The following is a 25,689-nucleotide window of genomic DNA, read 5'->3' as shown; positions in this document are numbered from 1 at the left end:
AACGCAGTCAAAAAGCTCAATGACAGTTTACCAAACTTAAATTCGTAGTTCAGGAACTGCTAGATATTCGTCTTCTATATCAAGACTTTATTACATATTTCAAAATATCGAACAATTTAGTTTGTCTTAATATATTGAACATCTTGTTAATTAATAACTATATTTACACTCGAGGTTATAAAATTCAAGTGTCAAGTCCATGTTCGTAAATGTTGTTTTCCCCTCAGTATTGGTAATATTTAGAATAACTTGCTAACTGGCCAAAAATATGAAGTGCTTTAAATTAAAATTAACTTCATCAATTTAAAAAAATACTGTTCCTGCTAACTTCATATCCTGTGTCAAGTTTTGTTTTGTTGTTGTGATTTGATATTTTTTTTTTTTTGTATATTGTTCTAATACTATGGGATTGCATTATTGCACTAGTATTATAGATTTGGGGGCATGTTGTCACGTTTAATATCCGCAAGCTTTGATATCACCAAGCAGTGCTCATCCTTTAAACTTATGGAGATCTTTTAAATTTATGTGAATCTGATCATTTATTAGATACATGTAACATTTTAGCAACTATGAAAGAGATATATAACATTTATTTATTTCATTTATATGCATTTAAAAAACATATAAAATACAAAACGGGGAGACAGGTAGTTGCTAAATTATTCTTATGGAGCCCCTAATAATAGTAAAACTCCAATAACAGTAAGTGTGAAAAAAAAAGTTTATAATCTGCATATTCTAGATCAAACTTTTTAAAACTTGATTTGAATTCAAACAGTGATTTATTAGTGATGAAGGATTTTAAAAGCAAGTAAACACGAAAGTATGATGTATTTGAGATACGAGAAAAATTATTAGAAAACTTAGTAATAGAAGACATTTGATTTCAATATCCTGAATTAAACGAACAGTGTCAATATTTATATTGAAACTGTTTATTTAATTCAAGATATTTATATTTTTAATATATCAATATATTTATATTTTCAATATAGCAAAAAGTTTACCAGAAATAAAAGAACCGAGTGTTGAATTTATAAAAACTCAAGCTGAAATTGTTTCAAACTTATATTTTAATGACGTATGCGCATGGCGTACTTTATAACAGGCCTATTCACCGTGCGGATGACGTCATAAACTGGAGGCGAGTTTTTTAAACAAAAAATACAGAAAAAATAACCTAAACTGAACATAAAAATTAATTTTTAAGGAAGAAATAATAATAAACAACAAAAATGCATTTAAAATATATTACAAAATAATAATACTTTTTTCTTTTATTCTATTATAGCGATATACAGTATAATTATTTAAATTTAACAGTTCAATTTAACAAAAAAACAGTTGCTTTCGACCTTTGTTATTTAACACTAAGTTTTAAAAGTTTTTGTTTCGGTTCTTTTTCAGACCTTGGAGAATATAAATTACAATATTTCTTAAAGAAAACATTTGAAAGTGTAACACCATAGTTTCTACACATATTTAATTTATAGGATTCTGATACAAGCATCATTAGATTGCACAAGGAAGATATGCATGTATTATCAGCTACTTCACGAAACATAATATAGCAATATATTACCCATTGACAAACTAAATCACCAGGTATAGTTAATCCTCCACGACTAATTTCTTCAGTAAAATCTCTAAATTTCTCATAATAAAAATATGAATCATCTGAATCTTTGTCATTTCGGACAACATAACCAGCTATGTAAATTAGAGTCATTTTGACATCTATAGATAAAATATTTTCTAATTCTGGCAAATTATCAAATATCAAACAATTTTCTTCATTTTAAGTAAAAACTACATCTTTCACAAGAATGACCTGATGTAGTAAAATCAAGATCAACACCATATTTGTCTAATTGCAAAAGTAGTTTTGTTTTTTTGATACCTACTTTCTCTAGTATTTGTTGAACAGTGATAAAATATGTACCTCCTGATCCCTGTCTCAGTTTTCCAAACTGCTTTTCTAAAGGATCAGTGTGACATTGCAAAGTACTCAAAAGCTCTAATCATTGTTTCAACAGAATACTTTTTATCTGTAACAGGTTTATCGTTCATTGAAAAAAGTTGCTGTTGAATAATTTTTTTTTTACTGCTTATCTCATATGAATTTAAAAAGTGAACTGCTTTTTCAATATTCGACCATCTATTCAATAAGGTAATTCTGTTCTGTGAGAGTGTTTTTATTAAGCATTTGACTCCAAAGTGAAAAGATTCATACTGAAAATTATTATTTATTTTTAGAAGAAACAATGGAACACCTGTGTCATGAACATATTCTAACGATTGAATCAAAACTTGATTTTCTGTTTTAGTATTAAATATATCAATTCCATTAAATTTATAGTTTTCTATGTTTGTTTTCAGATCATTAAAAGATTTTATAACATCTTTTAAATTAAAAGCAGACAACTCGTCAGGTTGAACATTTCTAGTTTCTGCATGTGATCTTGAAGTTGTTCTGGGACAACCAGATGGTTTAGGTATTAAACTTGGTTTTACACACTTAAACACAGATGGAGGATCACATGGTCTTTCTTTGCCATAATCTTTTGTCGAAATGTATCCAACAGGCCAGTGCCTTTCACAAACAACGGTGTCTTTCTTATCTGGTATGTTGTTTCTTGGCCAACCACTTTTTTCTTTCTTCTGGTGTTTGAGGAAGACGAAAGTTTTTTCTTTGGAACTTTTATCATAATTGCCGTTGCAATTCGTGACACAGCATTTACGACCCATGTTTATAACAAAGTAAACTAAAAATTTTAAAATTGATTTAAATAATTTAGCAAGCACTTCGACTTTATGTTACAGAATGAATAAGGTAATAGGTTCGCCTCCAGTTTATGACGTCATTCGCACGGTGAATAGGCCTGTTATAAAGTACGCCATGCGTATGCGCTATTAAAGGAGGTTTTTTTACAAAATATTATTAATCCAATAAAAAAACTGCAGAAAAATATTATTCAATAATCAAATATGTATTCGTCTTTAAATACGCATTACGATTTTTACGTCAGTGTTATTAGGAGAAATATTTTTCAGCAATTTAAATTAATAAAAAAGTTAATTACGTTCAACAACATAATAGAACCGGCTTAACTATTTATAATATCTTTCGATCGAACATAAGTTAACAAAGAAAATAGATTATGATATGTTATGGAGAGCTTTGTTGATAGATTATGATATGTTATGAAGATTATGATATATTATGGAGAAAATGATATGTTATAGAGATTATGATATGTTGTGGAGAGCTTTGCTGATAGATTATGATATGTTATGAAGATTATGATATATTATGGAGAAAATGATATGTTATAGAGATTATGATATGTTGTGGAGAGCTTTGCTGAAAGAAAAGCTAGAAAAGCAACTTTAAAACTTTTTTATTTAATTGTAAAGTATTATAAATACATAATAAAAACAAAACAAAACTTGCTTTTTCTTGCTAACAAACCAGTGTAATATCAAAATTTAATTATGTCTCATGTCTGAAATAAGCTCGGAACGACCAGGGGCAATTCTAGGAATAAAATGAGGGAGCAAATCCTTAAAAAGTACCAACATTTAAAGGGTTCATCCCTTTTGCAAAAGTACTAACAGCAAAAAAAAATCACCGACTGAAATGAGTCAAAGGCCCAATATTCCTATATTCCTCAAAATCCGATTGCATCTTGAAAATCACCTTCTTAGAATGCGGGGAAGGAGGGGGGGGGGAATAACACCTCTCTCTCACAGACATACCGGTATAATTGCCTCTGGTAACAACCTTCATCAATCCTATATCGAATACCAACAGTAAAACTAAATTGAGCATTATTGGAAAAATCTAGCAGTTTCTGGTAAAGGGATACCCAAAAACCAAAACAAGTTGTGTTCATATCCTTAAAAATAAGTTCTATTCAATTAAACTTTCCAAAACAAATTATTTACCAAGATATTAGCAAAAAACTTTTTAAACTTTTTTCTCGAAGGTAAGTTCTGGCATTTTAATACTAAAAAAAAAATATTGGTCTAATTAATGCGCTTTTGTAGTTAATAAGTATCATTTAACTTATACTGGATATTAGTCGCTGCAGAAGTGGTATTAAAATTATGGCAAAGTGTTTGAATCCGTTAACCATGATGCTGACATTAGGATCTTCTGACAGAGGTCTCTAAACATAAATGGTAAAAGTTTTTTTTCAACCCAAACGGAGATCCAAAAAGATGTAAGAATTGATAGAATCAAAGTTGAAATCTTTGTGGCAGCAGTTTCTTGTTAATAAAGACCAGCCTCTAAGTCTTGAATTCTATATTTCACCAGTCTTCTGTTTAATTATTATATTCTAGTTCATAGTTTGAAATACATTTGAAACTCTATGTATACTTTTGTATACATAGAGTTTCAAAGTTTTTAAAATTTTTAATATATATATATATATATATATATATATATATATATATATATATATATATATATATATATATATATATATATATATATATATATATATATATATATATATATATATTTAATTTCAAAGACCAAAAAAATTTTATATTAAAATTTTTTTTTTTAATTTATTGATAGACTGCCTGCTCAAACCAAACCCTCAGTCGATGTAGCAGCACTCCGTTGCGAGTCAGGCTATAAGATAGTTGATGTAGCAACACTCCGCGCATGTTTTACAGTTAAAAAATAAAAACATTCAAAATGTTTTTAAAAACATTTAGAATGTTTTAAAAAACATTCTAGTCTTTAAGTTTGCGTTTTTGTGGTTTAAATACTTTCTGCAATTAAATTAATGTGCTTTGACATAATCTAACCTTAATTTTGTCAGCTTTAAAACCACAAACAAGCAAAGAGCCATTTTTTAACACAAACACGTTTTTTTAGCCGTAAGGTATAGGAATTTATATATATATATATAATTATATATATATATATATATATATATATATATATATATATATATATATATATATATATATATATATATATATATATATATATATATATATATATACACACACGCATATATCGGGACATCATAACGGAAGCGAGTCATCGCAGCCCCGCAATAGACGTAATATACACAGACTTTGTGAAGGCGTTTGACAAAGTACTGCATAGACTGGATCTCAGCATGGTTACGCAACCAAATTTAACGATTAGTCATTAATCTGCATCACATCTGAATGGAAAGTGGTCACTAATGACGTGCCTAAATGCTCGGCCTTGGGCCCATTGCTCTTTGTAATCTTCATTAATGAACTGTCAGAAAGCATTACTCATCATATGAAACCGAGTCGGACAGCATATGAGTCGGACAGCATCACTCTCCGAGTTGACATTGACAGAGCAGTAGAATGGTCGCATACTTGGCTCATGTATTTCAACATTGAGAAATGCAAAGTAATGCATGTTGGCCGCGCATCTAACAAGTTGACGCGCAAATACTCAATATCTGACGTCGACGGCAATCATTGTCCACTCGAAAAGACTGTAGTCGAATAAGACTTTGGTGTGATGGTCTCTAATGATCTAAACGTCAGACCAAAAGTAGAGTCAGTGGCATCAATAGCGAATAGAATGCTAGGGTGACTCAAAAAACATTTTGCAGTCGCAGTTTTTATTTATGGCGCACATTTTATCTCATTTACATTTACCCCCACCTTGAGTTTGCTGCGCAAGTCTGGTCGCCGTATTCAAAATCCGACAGAGCTATCATCGAGCAAGTCCAACATCGAGCAACAAAAGCAATATCATCTGTTAAACACCTATGAAAATCGAATCCAACAGCTCGGTCTAACAAAACTTGAAGAACGTCGTAAAAGAGCAGACTTTATCGAATAATTTAAAATCACGCACCAACCCGAACTTGTCAGTTTTTTGTCCCGCAAAAACTTTCAAACAGTTAAGTCAAGTGCATTTTGAGGGGGCATAACTAAAAACTAGAACGCCAGCTTGTATAAAATTGTGAAGAACGACATAACCTTTTTTTCAAACAAACTCTCATGGAATGCACTTTCCTAAGCAGCAGTTAACGCTCCATCAATTTATGGTTTCAAAGACAGCATAACAAAGTAACTTTTAGAGACATTATTGCTGCTTTATCTGCAGCGTTTATGTTTTTATTTTTGTCAGCAAAGAAGGGCCTGGTGTAGAACCTTTTTATCAAACTATAAATAGATTTATTGTATTTGTTTTTATTTTGATCACTGAACTAAATTAAAAAAAATATGTTTTGTAAAAAAATTATTTTCTTTTCTTTTAAAATTTGTAATGCATTGAGTTTTATTAAACATTTTGTTTGGAGACAGATCTTATAGAAAGAATTAAAGATTGATTAGTTTGATCAATAACCTTGTAACCTGTTTAATAATAATGGTCAATAAATTGTAACTTGATTCTATGGTCGCTACATATGCTAGTATGTTTAGATATAAGGAAATTTTCACATTTCAAAGCAACAATCCATCTTTTACACAATAGATTTCTTAATAGGAAATTTATCGAAGGATTTTGTGTCGTTTTTTAAATGCAGCACAAAAAACCCTGATTCAACAAAACTTTCGCAACTCTTGCGTAACTTACGGAAACCGCACGCAAGTATTTTTTCGTTACTAGGAGAGAGTGATCTAAAACGGGCTCCTTTTCAAAAAATCATAGAATCAACTAGCTTTAACTAACCAAAAATTACAAACAAAGTTTTTTTCAGGAAATTCAATCTATGTTTTACAATTTAACATCAGAAAATTAAAGGTGTAACTATGTACATTACGTTAACTATGTACATTACGTTAAGAAACAACCGTTGAACAAAGTTATGCTAGGAGCCCATTTTCCATGGTAATCCTTTTCCATGGTTATCCAAGGTAATCATGATAATCCTTTTCAAGTTAATCATGGTAATTCACTTTCCATGGTAATCATTTTCCATGGTTATCCAAGTAGCCTAAAATGGGCCGCGTAATTTAATTTCTGAATAAAATCTGATTATTAATCAAAAATTGCCTATAACTGATTTGTAGATGGTACATAATCTTCTGTTCATTATTCACATTAAAAATTGTCACTCTGAGTAAAGAAAAATTTACAATAACTTCAATTTTAGTCAAACTAAAAAAAAATTTAGCTCAAAAAAATTTTAAAAGTAGCACTTTCAAATATTCTTTTTGCCAAAAATTAACAAAACTAAAAAAGACTATTTTTCGGATGGTTTTCTTAAATGCTTATGGTCAGCTGAACAATATTCTTCAGTTAAACTTGTTATAATTATTGTTCAAGCAAAAGATTTGATAGGGGCCCATCTAACCTTAGGGGCCCGTTTTAGACCACTTTTTCCTATTTGGTATTCACAAACATTTCGCAGCGCTTACGTAAAGTTAAGGTTAGGCAAAAGGTACGCTTAACTTACGCAAAGAATCTGCAGATTTTTTGCTTAAGTTATAGTTAAATTATAAACAAATGAGAAATCATTCGTTTACATTTTTAACTAAAATAAACAAGGTAGCATAAATGTATCATTAGAGCAACTATTATATATACACAAATACTTTTGCAAATGCTATAGTTTTTTTTTAAGTGTAAATTAGTGAAACTTGACAAAAAATTATGAAATCAATTTTTTTTACTTTAAATAATATTTTAAATGATTATAGATACATTTGAAATCTGTATAAAAATTTTTTTGAGACTCAGGCTGACAAACTTTTGAATAATTTTTTTTTGACAGCTTTATGAGCTTTACCCTAAATGCAATAATAAATCGTATTATTCGTTTAGCAACAGAAAATTATTGTTGTTGTTGGCCTGTGCAACTATTAAAAGCACTATTCTAAAGAAGTTATATATTTAGAAATGAAATAATGTTCTTAATATGCATTAGTTTTAATGATTAGTAGGGTTTTTAATCTAGTTAAATGAAAACTGCTATTAGAGTATTAATTACCTGTAATAAATATTTAATAACTAATATAAATTTAATAACATCTATTTATCAATTACAAAAAATTTAGGTGGTCAAATTTATAAAATCATTTTTTTTCAACAATCATTCTTGATTTTACTCTACCCTAGTTTTGTGTCGCTAACTAAGCTTAAAAAAAGTTAAAAGATTCATGGATAGGTATTGAGTTTTAGATCCTATGAAAGCTCAAACTTTCAGTGTTTTCTTATAATATAACAAGATACTCATTGAAGTAAAATCATAAAGTCAGTTTAAAGTATGAATGTAATAAAGTATGATTTTAGTATAAATAAAGTATAAACAACTAATTCAGAGCCAACAACACCGGGGGGCTCCCACGTGTTGAAAAATTCTAGATATAGAAAACTTTTTTTAAAAAAGTTGACAATTGTGTCCCCCTCCCCATCACTTCGAATCCCGTGTCGTCGGCCCTGTAATAGGCCAAAACTTATCCCAAAACGCTTTCTTTGGAACTTAATAACTCTGCTAAAGAATAAAATTAAAAAAATATATTGCTTCAATGAGTTTATCATATATATTACAACAACTGTAGTTTATCATATATATTACAACAGCTGTACACAATTACAAAGCAACATAATGAGTAGTTCTCAAGTTATTTATTGCAGCATGCTAAAAAATGACATTCTGAGAAAAAAACAATTTACGATCATTTAGATAAAATAAAAACATGTTAAAATATTAAAATAAACTGTTATTTAGTTTCTAAAGCTTTGTTATCACTCCTCAATGTAAGAGGAGTTGTCTAATTTTATAAAAGCAGTTGTGTAAATTTATAAAAGTTTTGTATAAGCTTTATTTAACTATTTAAGTTCCATACAGTAAATAATATTCATGTGTAGCAAAACTGAAAAATGTTGAGTTTACAAATAAGTATCTATAAAATGTAAATTCCCAAAAAAAATGTAAAAAACTTCCAGCATCATAAGTTATTTCATCTCTTTCTTTATCTTGATCAATTTAAAAAACTTTTAGCATCATAAGTTATTCCATCTCTTTCTTTATCTTGATCAACTTAAAAAACTTCACAAAACCGCAGTTTTTGTAATGTTCTTTTCATGCATTGCAATTACGAAGTATAGATTTATATCCAAAATCATCAGAAGTTTTATTTGAAACTTTTTTACTTATATAGAACTTCATATTCCATAAACATTCAGTGCAATTAAATAGCAACAAAGAACTTAAGCTTTTTTTATTTTTATAATCTATATTCATGTTTATAATCTATATTCATGTTTATGATCCATATTCATGTTTATGATCGATATTCATGTTAAAAGACTTTATCTCACAGGGCATGTTTAAACAAAGTTAAGAGATTGTATAATCAACATCAAGTTAAATATTATTGGACTCATTTTGATTATTGTGAGGTTGTGGGATAGCTTCATCATTGACAATAAAATTGTTGATTGAGATCGTTAAGTGAGAAAAAAAAAGACAATTCTTCATTACAAAAGTATCTATAATTCAAGAAAAACTGGCATTTTTGATTTTCTTTATCCTTTTTAAAAAAAACTTAAGAAGCACAAATTTTTTTTCTCCTCAAAACATCAGTTTTTATAATGAACAATTAGAAATAAAAGTTTTATTTCATACTCCACTTTACATACAAAAAAAGAATAATAAAGAATCATACTTAGGCTAAATTTAACATCAACTAAAAAAGATAACATTAATCAATCTACACTTAAAAAAAATTAAGTAAAATTTCAGCACAGTAAAGTGGTTTGGTGATATAATTTTTATGAAACTAGCCGAGTTTTTACCCTTTTGTTTTTGAATCCAAAACTTAAACCTATTTACATTTATAATGTGAATAGGTTTAATTTTCTTGAATAATTTTATGGCTAAGAACATGTATTACCTTGAGATTACTAAGAACATGTATTACCTTAAGATAACTTTTTCTCGATTAGAATAAGGAGCTTCTGAATCTAAACAAAAAGAATATTACAAAAGAAGAGAGGATAGCAAATTTTATCTCAATATTCATGGTCCTAACCTTTTGATTGCTGCAAAATCAGACACTGCTGCAATCCAAGTTGTTTCAGAAATTGAAAAAAAAATCATCTTTTATAAATTGCATAATATATGATCAATATTATAGGCTTTTTAAAATCTCTCTTTTCAGAACCAGCACTTCTTTTGGCAGATGGTCTATCTGGAGAGAATCGAACCAGTAGCTTCAGTAGTTTTTAGAAGATGGGAAAAACATAGTTGGTACTTAGATTCTACAACAGTTTTCTTTGCCCTGACTTTGATAAGTCTAGACTTATCAAAGTCAGGGCAAAGAAAACTGTTGTATAGACTTATTTCGTTTTTTCGTACCTATAACGTACGAAAAAAGAGATTTCCAAAAAAATGTTGTAATTTCCTTGACCCAAAACCTAAGATTTTAAAAATAAAAATAATTCTGGGTTTTATAAAAATTAAGGAAGAGTTTATCCGTTTCGAAGTACTACATACCCTTGCAGATTACGTAAGTTGTAAATCATGGCTAGTTTTTGATATTCTGGAGCATAAGTAACAATTCAAACAACTCTTATTCCCTTTTTAAACATAGAAAATTGATCCTAGCTTCATAGCATTTCAAGTTTTGTAAATATCTTAGCGTTAGGTTGTCAGCAATGTGGCCGAGAGAGCTGTAAAGTTCTTTCAAGGAGCGTTGTTAATGACTTATCAAGAAAAATAGCTACAGTATAAATGCTCCTAGTCAAGATTTAGTTTCTCCAGCTAAAGCACCACATAAGAAGGTTGCTAAACAGCTATCACCAACAGAAAAGCTAATCTTATCTATGAGAAAGAGTGTTTTTAGAAAGCTGAATTGCTTCTATCCAGTGATAGCGAGCTGAATAGCAGTATTGGTATTGTAGAAGATATTCAGGTTTACAAGACATTATGGGCCGAAAATGAGTTTTAACTCAAATATTAATGCAAAATATTGACTTATAAGGTATACACTTTATTTAGTATTAATTTAGTATCAGACGAAAGGAGGGGCTCTACTGACATTTCTGATCAGTTTCCAGAGTTTGTAGTGTCACAAAAGTGCGATAATATTTTAGTGCCCAAAAAATGAAAAGAACAATAAAAGTAATAAATAAAACTATAGGTACCGGAAAAAGTTTAGAACCACTTTACAATTTTCCGTAATTTCATTATTTTTTCAATGTATGAAACTAATATTGAACTTTGATGATAAATTATATATATATATATATATATATATATATATATATATATATATATATATATATATATATATATATATATATATATATATATATATATATACATATATATATATATGTATATATGTATATATGACATGCTTTAATTAAAACCTAAAGGAATTTACACCGCATTCAATTGCATACACATTAAGCGATTAATAAACAAACACACACAAATTGAGTAATTTTATGTCAAAGGATATTTAATAATACCATCACATAAACTAATAAATCTTTATACCGTAAGCAGGTTTGTGATTTTATTATATCGAATTACAATTTTATTTCAATATTCTAGTATTTTCCAATGGGTAAAAGTAAAAAAATACCAATTGAAGTTCGTTCTCAAATTATTGCTTCATATAACCATACTTTCAAATCGCATAGGCAAATAGCGACAGTTATTGGAGTTTCCCATAGCTCTGTGACCAAGATTATTAGACTTTATAAAGAAACAGGGGAATTTACTTTAAGATCTCGAAGAATGTCATATATATATATGAATATCATATATATATATATATATATATATATATATATATATATATATATATATATATATATATATATATATATATATATATATATATATATATATATATATATATATATATATATAAAATAATGAAATTAAGCAAAATTGTTAAGTGGTTCTAAACTTTATTCGGTACCTGTACTATAAATTGTTTTCATACCCTATTATCTTTTATAAATTGAAATCATCTTTTAAAAATTACAAACGTTAATAAATTATAGGATATGTTTCTTAACAAGTTTCAAAAGGTTTATAACAAAGTTTTTCCGGAGACTACAAAATTTGTCAAAACAAAAATGCTCTAAAATCCTTAGATAACAAAGGTATTCTAAAATCGTCCAAAAAAAACAGCGCTAATATAATAAGTTTATAAAAAAAAAAATGATATAAAAACTATAAGCGTTTATTTAAATTAATTTTAAGGCGTTCTAAAAAATATTATTACTCTGAACAGTAATACAAAAATTATAGCATGATTAAAAAAGTAACTGGAAAAAACTTAATCGGAATAGCCTATTAATTAATCTTAACTCAAATAATGAATTTATTACAGATAAGTCTTTGATTGCATAACAATTTAATCAGTATTTTGTTAATGTAGTTTCCAACTTAACATCAAAAATATAGAAACCGCAGAAGTAAAATTCGAATCTTTTTTAAATTTTAATAATACCAATGTAATGAACAAAAAAGAACGTAAGGAAAGAGAACTGTTAGATGCAGCGTTTTTTTTAAACCTAAAAAAAGTTTAAGGTATGATGATATCAATAGTCGTGTCATTATAAAACCAATAAATTATATAACTATTCTACTATTGCACATTTTTAATCGATCTTTAAAACAAAGTGTTCTATAAAACAAGGCGTCCTGAAAAACTTAAAATTGCAGAAAATCTTAGATATAGAGGACTTTTTTAAAAAAAAGAGCGATTGTGTCCCTTCACTTTGAAACCCGTGAATTTCGGCCCTGTGAGATGATGAAAAAAATATACAGTAGGGGTTTTAATAGATTTCAGCAAAGCGTTTGACACAGTTGATCATATCATTCTTCTTGCTAAACTAAAACAATATGGCATAAATAAATCAAACTTGGTTTAAAAGTTACTTAGCAAATAGAAAAGAATATATATCGTATGACGAAGGAAAATCAAAAGTAATATAGTAATATTTTCAGTATAAATTTTATGATACGATGGTGTTTGCTGCTTCTATAATATCAGTGGTCTTCATTCGGAAAAAAAAAAGAATAATCTAATAAAGATTTTCAAAGACAGTTTTAATCTTAAAATCACGATCAGACCTTAAAAACCGTAAACATTTTTGATATCACATTTAATCTTTCTGAGAACTCTTTTAAAAATTATAGAAAACCAGGAAATAACCCTTCATACATTAACATCAATTCCAATCATCCACCAAACTTCATTAAATCGATGCCAAAATGATCTCTAATCACATCAGTAATATAACTTTATGCAAAGAAGCTTTTCATAGAGCCGCACCATTTTACAAGAACGCTCTCAATTCTTGTGGATTCAAAGATAAGATCAATTTCATTCCAAATATCCAGATATATAACACAAAATCTTGAATAAGAAACATTATCTGGTTTAACCCACCTTATTCGCTCAACGTCAGAACAAACGTAGCAAAAACATTTTTGAGTACAACTGATGTTTCCCTAAAGGCCACAAGTTTCACAAACTTTTTAACCGGAACAACTTAATGGTTAGTTATAGCTGCCTTCTAAACATCAAGAGTATATTACTTCTCATAATACAAGTATAATATTTCATTCTCATGAAAATGCCAATCAATTATGCAATTGCAGACAAACCGCCCACTCAATAGAAAATTCCTTACAAAAAACCTTATTTATGTTTGCAACGTAAAAACTCACCAAGAAGAAGATTATTAATTAATATTAGAAGGTATTATTACATTGGGCATAATGTTTATACCACCGTATAAACATAAAAACTCTTTTGTTTATGAAAGTAAGACCAACTCCACTGAACTTTCGCAATTTGTGTGGAAATGTAAAAATAAAGCTTTAGAACCTATATTAAAATGGAATATTTTTGATCAAGCGGAGCCATTCAAACCTTGTGGTAAATTTTATAATTTATGCTTGACAGAAAAATACCACACTATTACGTCACCATTGAATTTGCTTAATAAACGAACCGAGCTGGCGTCAAAGTGCCTCCATGAAAATAAATTTCGAATTTATAACTTTAATGTCATTAAAGCGGACACTCCTCAGCATTTTTTGTATACAATTTTTGCCGTTACTTTTTTTTTGTTGTTACATCTGATGATCGCTATTGCGTGAAACTTCTAGTTATGTAATTTTTATTTAATTTTATTTTTTTTGTTTTTTCCTTATGCGAACAAGCTTGCATTTTTCTGTTCTTGTTAATATAATCTTAAAACAATTTAAAAATAACCCTTAATGCTACATGACCGACGACATGGGTTTTGAAGTGGAGGAGCACAATCATTAATTTTTAAAAAAAGTCCTCTATATCAAGCATTATATCAGAAAAAAAATAGGCCGTTCCAGCCGCCCCCCCCCCCCTCCTTTCTCCGCCGGTATCATTGGCTCTGTGCTATTTATAATTGAAACTTTAAATCATTTTACTGCAATACACATAAATATAAGAAGTATAAATAAAAATTTTGATAAACTAAAACACTTTTTAATAGATTGCAATTACTTATTTAGTATAATTTGCATAGCCGAAACGTGGTGTTCTGATGAATCATTTCAAACAAACTCAAATTTTCAAATTCCAAATTGTAAACTAATATCTTTTGGAAAAAAAAACAAAAGGGGAGGAGGGATCGCAACGTATATATTCGAAATGATCAAGCGTTTAAAGTAAGACAAAGCCTCTCCATCTTTGACACTGATAGCGAAGTCTTTACTATTGAGATAACGGGTAATAAATCAAAAAATGCTATAATTTCCACATGTATAGACCTCCAGAAGGTGATATAGTTAAATTTTCAAATTTTTAAATAAAATTTTCCTCAAAATAAATGACAAAGGAAAAAATATTTTTTTTATAGAGGATTTAAATATTAACAGCCTAAACTAAAAAGAAAATACCATTACTAAACTCTTTTTTGATAATCTGTTTCAATTGTGTATCCTCCCAATCATCAACAAACCTACCCGGGTAACCTCAACCTCCGTCTCTGCTATCGACAGTATATTAACAAATACATTTCTAGAAACTTCTTTAAATACATCAACAAAATTTCTATTGCTGAAAACTTTAAAAGTTTTTTTGCAAACATTGGCTCAAAAATTCAATGCCCTGATATCTCCTTCAAAACCTATACCGGCAACCAACATTTCTGTTTAAATATTTTCTCTGGACCAAACCATAAAGAACTAGAAATTGCAAAAAACTCGCTTAAGACAAATAAGGCTCCTGGGATAGACGATATTTGTTGCTATATAGTTGTAAATGTGTTTCCGGTGATAAAACAACCAATCTATGAAATATTTAAATCTTCAATTATTACAGGAACTGTACCCAATAAATGAAAAATAGCTAAGGTGATACCAATAATAAAAACCGGGAATCATTTATGTTATCTTAATTAGGAAAATGAAAAAATATGGGATAAAAGGTGTTGCCCTAAAATGGTTCAAAAATTTTTACTAGACAGAAAACAATGCGTTATTACTCATGAAAAAAAATTATCAAAGTTACTCAAGATAAAATATGGTGTTCCCCAGGGTTCCATTCTTGCACCTCTCTTGTTTTTGATATACATTAACGATCTTCCTAAAGCCTCAAGTAAATTGGATGTCATAATATTTGCAGACAAACATTATGACATCCAATTTACTTGAGGCTAAATTTCTAGGGATACTTATTGATGAGAACATCTTATGGAAATCACATATAGATATATTAAATACTAAAATATCAAAAAACATTGGTATCCTTTCCAAAGCTAGTTCTATACTGTCTCCTGATAATTTAAAGTTTCTATACTTCTCGTTCATACAAAGCTACTACATATACGCCAATGTTGTATGGGCGAGTACTCATAAATCCAAACTAACCACACTATATTAAAAACAAAAACATGCTGCAAGAATAGTTTTTAATAATATAGACTCTCGCATGCTGAGCCACTTTAAAAAAATTTGAAAGCATTAAATGCATATCAAATCAATATTCCAAAATTTGTTGTTTATGCCTAAATATAAACTTGGACTTGTTCCTTCTCACTTTTCAAAGAATTTCTTCCAAAGCAGCAAAAGTAGATACCATATCAGTGGAATGGCAAACTTCAACGTACCTTTTAAAAGAACTAATCTCTCCATTTCGTACCGTGGTCCTTGTCTACAACTCTAATAACTCTAAAAGCTCTAAATAACTCAAAAACAACAACAACAACAACAAAAAACTAATAATATATAATAGGCTTATTTGTCAACACGTGAACGACTATGTGTTACCTATTTAGCAAATCGTGCACCCACTCATACTTATGTGTATTAAAATAAAATTAAAAAAATTAAAAACTTCTTTTTGTTTGCATTCTTTGTTTTTTGCATTTTGCATTTTTATTTTTATTCTGTCGAAAGTGATAACATTATTTTTTAAATATAAACTTAATTCAAATTGAAGTATCCGAAATATTAGAAACGCATAGTGGTTTCTTGATGACAAGACCTTCGGTCTACCGCAACTTTCCCGCGTTCTTTAAAGTAATTTATAATACTTTACAGTTTTATTTTATTTATTTTTTGTATAACGTAACTTTGTGATTTTTTATTTTATTTTATTATACTCTGTAAAGATTCTATTATATATTACGAATTTGTAGAGATTAAAGAACAAAAATATTAAATATATGTATATATATATATATATATATATATATATATATATATATATATATATATATATATATATATATATATATATATATATATATATATATATATATATATATATATATATATGCAGAATACATTACATGTATATTAGGGTGGAGTGAATTTTAGTTTTTTTTACAATTCGTTTAGCCTGGGTGTGAAAAAGTTGTCTATTCATTTCAGAAATACTCTGGAAAAATATCAATGCTCTAGGAAATTATCTTGAGGTTCCTCAAGACCTTTAAAATTTTAATGGGTTTATTAATATTATGTAAAAAAAAGTTTTTCAAAAGTATGTCATGTTGGGTCTCAAAAGAAGCAAAATTTTATAAAAATTTCAAAAATAACAATTATTTAAAGAAAAAAATTGTTATTTTATAGTTTATTGCAGAAAAAATGACCTTTTTAGCTAAAAATGAAAAAAGTTTATTTTTTTAAATTATAATTTCAAAAAAATCTTAAATAACAATTTTTTTATAAAATAATTCTTATTTTTGTAGTTTTTATAAAACTTTGCTTCTTTTGAGACCCAACATGACATACTTTTGAAAATTTTTTTTTACATTATATTATTGACCCATTAAAATTTTAAAGGTCTCGAGGAACCTCAAGATAATTTCCTAGAGCATTGATATTTTTCCAGAGCATTTCTGAAATGAATAGACAACTTTTGCACACCCAGACTAAACAAATTGTAAAAAAAACTAAAATTCACTCCACCCTAATGTATATATATACATAATGTATTGTGTATAAATGAACATGTAAACATTTTTTTGTTGCTAAGTAAAAAACATGCTATCGAATTTTAAAAGAAAAACTAATAAAGGTTATACTTCTGCAGATTTGATTATGAAAGTTTTATAAAAATTTCTTCGTACATCTTGAGGTTTTGATTGTCTTTTGTTAAATTATATATACTTTTTTGTTTTATGCTTTTGTTAATTTAAAATATATTTCAAGTAATTATTAACGCTATTATAGAAATCTAATAAAATAACTGTGTGTAATGTAAAAATACGATGTAAGCTAAGGGGCTAAGCTATAAGACTATTATTGTCTTCTTCTTGAATATATTTATTTATATATTTTGGTATTGTAGCAATATTAAGGGGGCAAAATATATATAGAAAATCTATACAAAAAAATGTATATGTATACGCTCATAGCGGTGTGTGCATAAAATTAAAATGCAAAACACATTACATTTAATGTCATAATAGCATTTATTTTAAAACTTAATAAATGTGCATAAAATATATATTAAATTTTTTAATAATTAAAAGATAAATCGTATAAATATGGTATAGTAGGAAAAGTTGGGGTACAGTGGATCGAGGTGCACAGTAAATAAGAGGCATTTTCTCAAAGATTTGAATTTTCTTCATCTTGATAATGTAGTCATTTTATGTGCCCATATGTCAGCCATCTTTATTTATAGTTATAACCACATAATTTTTGCTTTTCTTATAACAACACTCGTGACCCAAGAAATTAACAACACTCATGTCCCAAGAATTTAGACTTAAACTTAATTTGTTATGGTGGGGCACAGTGAATAGTTTGATTCACTATGCCCCATTAATGATCGTAAAGATTAAACTCATACATCTTTAACAAACAAACTACATGAAAATGAATTTATTAATTTTAAGTTATAAATAATAATATTTGAATAATTTTTTAACTTTTTTATAAGTTTTGTTATCAAACTTATAACTATCTTTTATTTTATTTTTCAAATTTTAAAAATATCTATTTTTTCGATTTTATAATGCCAAAAGTATAGTGTACATTGTCTTTACTCCCTCAACCTCGTAGTTATTTGACTATACTCCTGTTCACTGTCATTAGTTAACAGCTGTGTTCATTGATTCTCTGTGCTCCACTACTGGCGCACAGTGAAAACGTAACACAACTCACTTTAAACCTTTCTGTGAGCCGTTAGATAATAAATATTTGAGTTTTAGTGATTTATTATCATGAAGAACATATATCTCAATCCCTTCGCCTTGAAAAAAATAAAATACATATTTTAACTTTTGCTCAACTTAAAAAATAAAAGAAATCCGATCCACTGAGTCCCAACTTCCCCTATATAATATAGCTTATTTATCATAAAAGTAAACTTATTTGTTAACACTCGTTCGTATGGAAACCTTTTTTTTAAATTAACTTTAGCGTTATAGAAAACTCTTCCGATAGCAGTTTTAACAGTTGGGCAGAGCAGGGTTAGATTTTGGTGTTAACTGCCTTTCGATGACTAAATTCTTGTCGTTAACTAAACGAAGAAAATGAGAATACGAGCTTATTTTAACGCTAGCGTTAAAAACTGCCGTTTTATTTTTAACCAGCCGATAGCTTACTACAGGATTTAATGAAGAGAAATAAATTTGGCTGCCAATCCTTCAAATAAAATAGGTGTCAGGTCTTTTTTACCTTGTCTTTTAATTTTTCAGCAAACCTGATAAATTTAATCAATCAAAAGTCAAATAACAAGTATATTTATATATAACGGAAGTGTCACCTTTATATATAACGTCATAACGTGTCATAGATTAGAGTCATAGTCAACAAAAATTTCTTTTTCACTGAAACACTTAAAATTTAATTACCCTACTAATATCTATTCATAAAAGTTGCGTAATAATATTTTTATAAATGAAGTTATTAAATATTACAAAACAGAATTGTATTTTAAAAAATTCTTTTAATGAGGATATTGGAATTAAATATAAAAATTGGCCAGTTATTCTTGCAAGCGTTTACGTACAAGTTAGAAAATAGTAAGTTTGCATCTATAAATTATATATGAAAATGTCAACTCTAATGAATAGGTGACTTTTTTAAAAGAACTGTGTTTTCTTGAAACTTTTTTATTTTAAGATTTTAAAATTAAAATAAAATGTTAAAATTGAAGTCTTAAAATAAAAAAATAAAAATATCTTATAAAAATAATAATTAGAACCAGTCGTAAAAAAAAGGAAAAAAATTTTAAGATTTTTATTCTATGCTTTAGAGTTTTCTCAACAAAAATATAAAACTATGTTACAAAATTGCTTTTTCATAACTTTGACTGATTTTTTTACAGCACTTTATTAATGGTTTTCTCGAAGTTAAAGAAAAGCGATCTTATAAACTTACTACATAGATTTTTTCCGATATTGGTTTGGCTTCCTCAATATAACCTGTTTAAATTGCGCGGAGATGTAATCGCCGGATTAACGTGTGGATTTGTTGTTATTCCTCAAAGCATTGCATTTGCAAATCTTGGAAAACTTCCAGCACAAAATGGATTATACGCATCTTTGACGCCTGGTTTAATTTATGCAGTTTTTGGCACATCAAAAGATGTCAGTGTAGGTACAGCAGTGACTCTAGGGTTATATACATCAAGTTTTAATTCAAGTCACAGCACTATAGGAGCTTCTCTTTTAAGCTTATTAACTGGTATTATTTTGGTACTGATGGGTATATTTAAACTAGGTTATATGATCAAATATGTACCTCAACTTGTCATCAGTGCGTTTGTGTCAGCGACAGCCATTACTATTATGGTAACACAACTTTCGAATTTATTTGGAATTAAAAAAGCTCCTCAAAGCGTGTTTGAAATTCTAAAATACATTATTGTGAATATTAAATCTACAAATAAATGGGACATAATCGTGGGCAGTTTTTGTTTAGTATTTTTATTGCTTTTTGTCTGGCTGTCTAGCAGAAAGTTTAACAATAAAAAGCAAAGCAAAGTTAGTATATTTATATCAAAGTTAATCTGGATTTTAAGTGCATCAAGAATGGTTCTAGTATGTTTCTTAGCAACAATTGTTGTTTACATATTTGACATAAATGGCTTCAAAGAAAAATTTACAACAGCTGGAATAATTCCAAAAGGTTTGCCTAAATACCAGGTAATTAATAAATATTTTTTTTTTAGTTTAACTTTTTTATAAAATAATTTTAAAAAAAAAAAAATTGTTTTTTTTTAATATTTGTAAAAATACATTTTTTCAATTAACTCATAATTACATATATTTTTTAGCTCACATTAGGAAGAGGGGGGGGGGGTTAGAGGTCAAACCTTATATGGTCATATTTGTGAACGCTATTAGGTTATTGTATGAAACTTGAAACATATTTATGAATATAAATTAAGTTCAGAACATTATATTCATTTATTAAATATTTATATATTTGCTCTCACGTTTGTGATAGGTGTACCTAAAGTTTTAGGGTTCTTTTATTCCCAGGCTTCAATCATTGCATTCTTACGCAAAGCATTCTTATTTGACATAAGCATTAATATATAAATGTTTTCATCATGAAAAAATGTCAACATATTCATTTATACACAATACATTTTTTGCTGCTAAGTAAAAAATGTGCCACCGAATTTTAAAAGAAAAACTAATAAAGGCTATATTTCTGCAGATATAATAATGAGTATTTTAAAAGTGTAAAGATAAATAACATGCCTACTAGTTCAGCAGCAAAAATAGGATTAACTACAGAACATTTATTGCACAATTAACATGTAACGTTAATTAAAACAAAATTTAAAAAAAGTATTATTATAGTGTTAGTTGTGTTACACTTTAAAAAAAAAGGAAAAAAATTGTTTTCAGTTCCTTTTTTTTTTTGAAAAAATATTTTTGTTTTCAGATCACGCAGAAACTTTATTCTCAGTATTATTTGCAAATTAAAATGTACTCAAATTTACATTAACTGGTTATAATCTAAACCTACCAAGAAATGCAACAACCCCCCACACTATAATACAATCAACCCAGCGGGTAAGGTTGACTGTCATACAAGAAAGGTCTTTGAGAAATGATTTTAAAGTAAAATCTATCTAACGCAATATTATGAAAATGTTGTAATAATTAATTAAAATAGTTAAAGAACCTTCGTGTAAAATATGGCTTTGATTTAATAAAAATATAATTTAAATAAAAATTACTTATTGTATTTTCAATTAAAAAAATTTTAATGAAAGATTTTTAAAAGAATTTTTAAAGAAACTTAATAAAAAGTATTAATAAAAGAACGCAAGTTGCATTTAAGCATGGTCTTAAAAGTGTTCTTATAGTGTATTCTTTTTTATCATTTAAGCATTTAATCACTGTATATCATTTAAGCACTATGGCAGACTATTTGAAATTTTATAATCTTTGTTAGTTTTAATTTGTTCAGAATTTTTTTTCTTATAAATATTATTTTCCTAAAAATAATCCAAAGTATTTTTAAAAATTCAATAGTATTTAAAAAAAAATTGGTTCTGCACAAAATTGCATAATCTTTAGAAATAATACTCAACACATTTAATGCAAGTTCTCATAATTTTAATGTCTATCCATAGAAATCGAAATATATTTTTTTCGAAAAAAATATATTTCGTAAAGAATATATTATTTCATATTTTTATATTTGATACAGCATGTTGTTTGAAAACGGAAATAAATTAGGGAAGCTTTTGATATAAAATTTTAATAAAATTGCGTGGTGCAAAAAAAAAAAAAAAAAATAGGACTGTTGGGATATCAAGTGTGAGGTAATTTTATAGTTACAAAGATTAAGATGCAACACTAGTATTCTTGTAATATTCTAAAAAAAATTAACTAAAAAAGTTTAATGATTTGTAGGCTCACAAATTATTAATTTAAGTTTTATGATTTGTGAGCATGCACATTACTAGATGGTCTGGATCCACCGAATATAAAAAACAAAAAATTGCCCCTTCCTCTCCTTACTAGATGGTCTGGATCCACCCCTGGTAACCACAAGCGGCAAAATTTACGATCTGCATCATTTCAAAAATTTGGTAATAAGTCTTGTGAAGCACTATCAAGAACTGGGTTTTCGAATGTCTTTAAAGCTACATTTCTTGTATTCTCATCTTGACTTTTTTCCAGAAAATTTGAGCAGTTTCAGACAAACATGGTGAAAGGTTTCATTAGGAGATTCGGACCGTGAAGAAGAGGTATCAAGGCAAATGGAATGAAGCTATGATGGCCAAATATTGTTCGGTTTTGAAAAGAGACACTCAAGAGACTCATAATCGACAGTCCACGCTCACTCACTCATTTCTAAACACTTGTAACCATATTTTATTCATGTCATGTTTTAATTTCTTTTTACGAAAAGTAGCATTTACACTAAAAGTGTTTTTCGAATCTTCCTAGAAATTGGAACATGTAGGATAAAAACTAATGCAATTTTTGGATTCAGCATGCTCGAATTAACTAGAGAGACATAGTTATATCAGCTGACAAAAAAATTTGTTGACCAGTGTTATTAAAGTGTTACGTATAAAATGTACTTAAGTGTTTCTTGATAAACGCAGGTGATATGAATAACGGTTGATTAAATCTGTTAAATTTTTTGAATATCCAAATTTTAAACAAATATAATATTAAATAATAATTAACGGTTTTAACTTTCCAGCAAAGCAAAATGAATTTTAATACAATTAAATAAGTTTCTACAAAATATAACCATATATTTGTAAATATTTCTGTACCGAGTATGATTTTTTATATTGGTAAGGGCATAGTTTTCTAAAGCATGTGATCGATGGTAAGCATATTTTTTTAATTAAAAAAAAAGCAAAAACAAACATCACTTTTACATCAAATTATAACGTAGGAGTAAACATGTATAAGATGTGGAAATTAATTTACAACTTTTTAAACTTCAAATTAAAATATCAAGCACCTTGAACATTTGATTTTTCTTTTTACATACCAAATATTTTCCCCTTAAAACCTATTTTTAAAGATCAAACTGTTTGATCTTAAAAATTAGTAATAAAAACTAACAGTAACCCATTTTAAAACTTCCGCTTGATTTCTAGAGTCCATTTCAACCATACAAAAATGGAAATGTTACCGTTAAAACAACTGGTCAACTAATAGAAGGCTTTGGTGCTTCTCTTATTATATTACCCATAATCATGTTTATTGAACAAATGTCTATAACAAAAGCATTTGCTAAAAAGTTTAATTATAAAGTAAAAGCACAGCAAGAGTTGATTGCAATCGGAATGTGCAACATAATTGCTTCTTTTTATGGAGGTTGGATTGTGGGCGGAAGCTTTTCACGTTCTGCCGTAAACTCTATGAGTGGCGCCCAAACTCCTTTAGCTGGTAAGTTAATTCTTTTACTATCAACAATATGTCATTAACCACAAAACTTGTAAAATGTTTATAATTATTCACTTAAGATATTTTTAATTATTATTTTTTAATTAATTATGTTTAATTAGGTGCAATTTCAGGACTGATTGCTTTGATAGCTCTTGAGTTCATGACTCCAGCTTTATATTATATTCCATCAGCAGCTTTAGGAGCTATGATGGTGATGGCAGTTGTCACGATGATTGAAATGAGTATACCAAAACATATTTGGAATTTGCACAAATGGGATTTGCTGCCGTTTTTCGCTGCTTTTTTCACAAGTTTTTATAAACTAGAGTATGGGGTCATAGTAGGAACAGGTATCGCAATACTAGTACTTCTTTCCCGTGAGGCACGCCCAAAGTATCTACTTGTAAAAAATGAAGCGGAGAAATCTATTAAACTTGTATTATTAGAAAACTTGACCTATCCTGGTGTTGAAGCAGTAAACAAAACAATTTATTCTGAAGTCAATAATTGTACTTGGATTGAAACCTTGTTTTTAGACATGTCTGCCATGGTCCGTGTTGATTTTACAATACTTAAAAACTTTGAATATTTAAAAGATGAGTTTTTTAAAAGGAATATTGTTCTTTGTTTCATAAACTTTTCTCGCATTTCTGTGCAAAAAAAGTTTTTAAAAGCCGGTCTAATTAACAAAGAAGAAGATTTAACATTAATAAAAGATTCTTTCGTAATGTTGATTGCAAATGACGAACCGCTTATTGAAAATACAAAATATCTAAAAGTTGGATTAACTGAAGAAGATGATTTAGAATTGAATACCAATAATTTGAATACAGGGAGTAACACCTTCGAAGAATATACTTCAAACAATTCTAAGATTGACAGTTACTTATTAAACAAACATGTATAAACACTAATAACAAGTTGATATGAAATACAGCATATATCAGCATAGTTTTTTTTCAATATCATTTTTATCTAACTTAGCTGTTTCCAATTAAACGTATAGTTTATATAAAGTCGAGAGGGTTTGGTTGTCACTCTTATTACATTTTAGACTGCTTAGAATTTTTAACTAAATCAAAACCAAATTGTGCGCAAAGGTAACATAATTATTTGCGGTAAGTATTACAACGTTTTCATGACATTGAGTTAAATAATTTTGCTGTAAAATTATTTCTAAAAGACTAATTTTGTGTAACAACCAACCACTACTGCGCGTTTTGTTGTTACATTGTTTGAGTTGGTTGACGCATTTTAAAGCATGTTTGAATTACACTCTATAGCCAAATGGTTTTTCAAAGAACCTTAAGAACTCTTTACGTTGGCGCGTAACCCTTTAATGGGATTCTTCGGAAAAACCAAAAAATAAGGTTCTTTAAAGAACCCGTAATACTAATTGAAAGAACCTTAAAAGGTTCTTTACGTTTGCGTTGGTGGAGCACCCCCAGAAGTTCTTCAAAGAACCCTTTAAAAAGGTTCTTCGGATGAAACTTTAAGTTTTTTAGTCGAATCAGTTAAAGTTCTTTGAAAAACTTTAACTGTTTTTTGCGTTAGTACTCAAGGTGCAGCAATGTTCTTAAAAAGTTCTTAAAATCATCAATCTAAGATTTATCAAAAGGATTTTACTTTACATCCAAAACCATTTAGGGTTTTTGGCCTTTTATACCATAGAAGCAGAGGCTATATTCTTATTCGTAAAACAATATAAAATATTACTTAAAAAAAATTTCTTAATAGGCAGGTCTTTTCCTCTAAAATTAGTTCTTTGGAATTAGCTTCATCTTGCTTTCCTGATTCATATAATTTGCAATATTTTAAGTTGTCTGTCAATTATTGTCTTGCTCTATAAACTACATCTTTTCTCTTCC

At 28.0% G+C, this 25,689-nt stretch overlaps 1 protein-coding gene across 1 annotated transcript; it reads left to right on the top strand.

Annotated features, from left to right (window-relative positions):
* The first annotated feature begins 19,374 nt into the window (after positions 1-19,374).
* Positions 19,375-24,770, top strand: LOC100208339 (sodium-independent sulfate anion transporter). Its single transcript, XM_065801189.1, has 4 exons — positions 19,375-19,462; positions 19,768-20,587; positions 23,530-23,821; positions 23,941-24,770. Exons 2-4 carry the CDS (start codon positions 19,778-19,780, stop codon positions 24,726-24,728), a joined length of 1,890 nt encoding a protein of 629 aa, XP_065657261.1. The 5' UTR covers positions 19,375-19,462; positions 19,768-19,777; the 3' UTR covers positions 24,729-24,770.
* The last annotated feature ends 919 nt before the right edge of the window (positions 24,771-25,689 follow it).

The sequence above is a fragment of the Hydra vulgaris genome, chromosome 07, assembly GCF_038396675.1.
Source record: "Hydra vulgaris chromosome 07, alternate assembly HydraT2T_AEP".
Lineage (NCBI taxonomy): Eukaryota > Metazoa > Cnidaria > Hydrozoa > Anthoathecata > Hydridae > Hydra > Hydra vulgaris.
The sequence above is the reverse complement of the archived record's forward strand: the minus strand, read 5'-3'. Positions and strand labels throughout refer to the sequence as shown.

What these genes read in the sequence shown, in the direction of transcription:
- LOC100208339 (XM_065801189.1), top strand. Translation starts at nt 19,778, where the DNA reads ATGGTTTTCTCGAAGTTAAAGAAAAGCGATCTTATAAACTTACTACAT. An exon ending in AAGGTTTGCCTAAATACCAG is followed by an intron (nt 20,588 to 23,529) that starts GTAATTAATAAA and finishes CTTGATTTCTAG; the next exon opens with AGTCCATTTCAACCATACAA. An exon ending in CGCCCAAACTCCTTTAGCTG is followed by an intron (nt 23,822 to 23,940) that starts GTAAGTTAATTC and finishes ATGTTTAATTAG; the next exon opens with GTGCAATTTCAGGACTGATT.